This window comes from Vombatus ursinus, unplaced genomic scaffold, assembly GCF_900497805.2.
Source record: "Vombatus ursinus unplaced genomic scaffold, bare-nosed wombat genome assembly UNPS02014171.1, whole genome shotgun sequence".
Classification (NCBI taxonomy): Eukaryota; Metazoa; Chordata; class Mammalia; order Diprotodontia; family Vombatidae; genus Vombatus; species Vombatus ursinus.
The window spans coordinates 5386136-5387972 of record NW_020953949.1 but is presented as its reverse complement, the minus strand read 5'-3'; the positions used below and the strand labels follow the sequence as shown (position 1 = coordinate 5387972).

Genomic DNA, 1837 nt, shown 5'->3' with positions numbered 1-1837 from the left:
TTACAGGAAGCCTTTCCCAACCCCTCTTAATTCTAATGCCTTCCCTCTGTTGATTATTTCTAATTTACCCTTCACATAGCTTGTTTGTATATTTTTTTGTTTTGTTTTGGTTTGGTTTTTTTGCATGTTTTTTGCACTCCCATTAGATTGTGAGGTCCCTGAGGGCAAGGTCTATTTTATTCCTTTTTCTGTGCTATTAATGTGAATCTGTATGAAGACTTCATGAATATCAGTTTGCTAAATTTGTATTTTATTTGAATTTGGATTTAGAAACTACATTCGAGCTATGGGAAAAGGAAACCAATCCACTGTCATGGAATTTCTTCTCCTGGGACTTTCTAGTCAGCCAGAGCACCAACAACTCATCTTTGTATTATTTCTATTTATGTATTTGATCACGATTCTAGGGAACCTTCTCATCATCCTGGCCATAGTTACAGATTCTCACCTTCACATTCCCATGTACTTCTTCCTTAGCAACTTGTCCTTTGTTGATATCTGTTTCACTTCAACCACAGTTCCCAAGATGTTAGTGAATCATGTAACTGGAAGTAAGTCTATACCTTTTGGAGGATGTCTGACACAAATGTACTTTTTATTTGTATTTGCAGACATGGACAATTTCCTTCTGGCTGTTATGGCCTATGACCGATTTGTGGCTATATGCCATCCCTTACACTATGCTACAAAGATGACCCATCATCTCTGTGCCCTTCTGACTGTTGGATCCTGGATTGTTGCTGATCTGAATGCCCTATTGCATACTCTCCTAATGGCTAATCTCACCTTCTGTGACAATAATGTCATCCCACATTTTTTCTGTGATGTGTCTCCTCTCATGAAGCTTTCCTGTTCTGATCCCTCGCTTAATGAAATGGTAATTTTTACAGAGGGAGGGTTGATAATGATCACCCCATTTATCTGTATCTTGACCTCTTATATCCATATTGCCTCTGCTGTCCTGAGAATTCCCTCCATGAAGGGAAAATGGAAAGCCTCTTCCACCTGTGGGTCCCACCTTGCTGTGGTCACCCTCTTCTATGGTACCATTATTGCTGTGTATTTTAGTCCCTCTTCCACTCACTCAACAAAGAAAGATACAGCAGCAACTGTGATGTACACAGTGGTGACCCCCATGTTGAACCCCTTTATCTATAGCTTGAGAAATCAAGACATGAAAAGGGCCCTGACAAAAATGGTTGGTAGGAAAAATCCCTGTTTGACACTCTCATCAGTGGTTCCATAGACCATGACAGACTGGGATTGATTCTGTGTTTTCATTAATATGGAGAAGTCCCAGATAAGTAAACTCCCTCTACCAATGTAGGTTAGTATCTTCCCTGTAATTTAATCTTAGAATGTTGCCTAGGGCATCGAAAGGTTAAGTGACTTGCCCAGGGTCATACAGCCAATAGGTGTCAGAGGCAGGACTTCAGTCCACATGTTCCTAGTGCTCAGGACAGATTTCTACTCACTATGATATAGTTGTCTCTTCTAGAGTCCATTGAGAAATAATAGCAACTCACATTTATGTCATATGTTGAGATTTCAAAGCTCTTTCCTCAAAACATCTCTTTGGGAGATGAGTTAATATAAGATTGGGATTTTTTTTTTATCCTGGTCTGTGATTTCATCAGTGTGGGAACTGCCTAGAGTAGCAATACCTACACTTAACACCAATGATTTAGAGTCTTAAGAGAGTTGCCTAGGGTTGTAAGAGGTTAAGTGAATTTCCCAGAGCCATTTTGCAGCACCAGAACTTGAACCCTGGTCTTCTAGAACCAAGAATAGCTCTCTCTTCACTACTCCATGATGCTTACCTGTTTGGACATTATTA

The 1837-nt window shown here is 39.9% G+C and overlaps 1 protein-coding gene across 1 annotated transcript; it reads left to right on the top strand.

The window, feature by feature from the left end:
- The first annotated feature begins 286 nt into the window (after nt 1-286).
- On the top strand, nt 287-1246 carry LOC114041290 (olfactory receptor 1361). Its single transcript, XM_027859670.1, has one exon. The coding sequence runs from the start codon at nt 287-289 to the stop codon at nt 1244-1246; it is 960 nt and encodes a 319-aa protein (XP_027715471.1).
- The last annotated feature ends 591 nt before the right edge of the window (nt 1247-1837 follow it).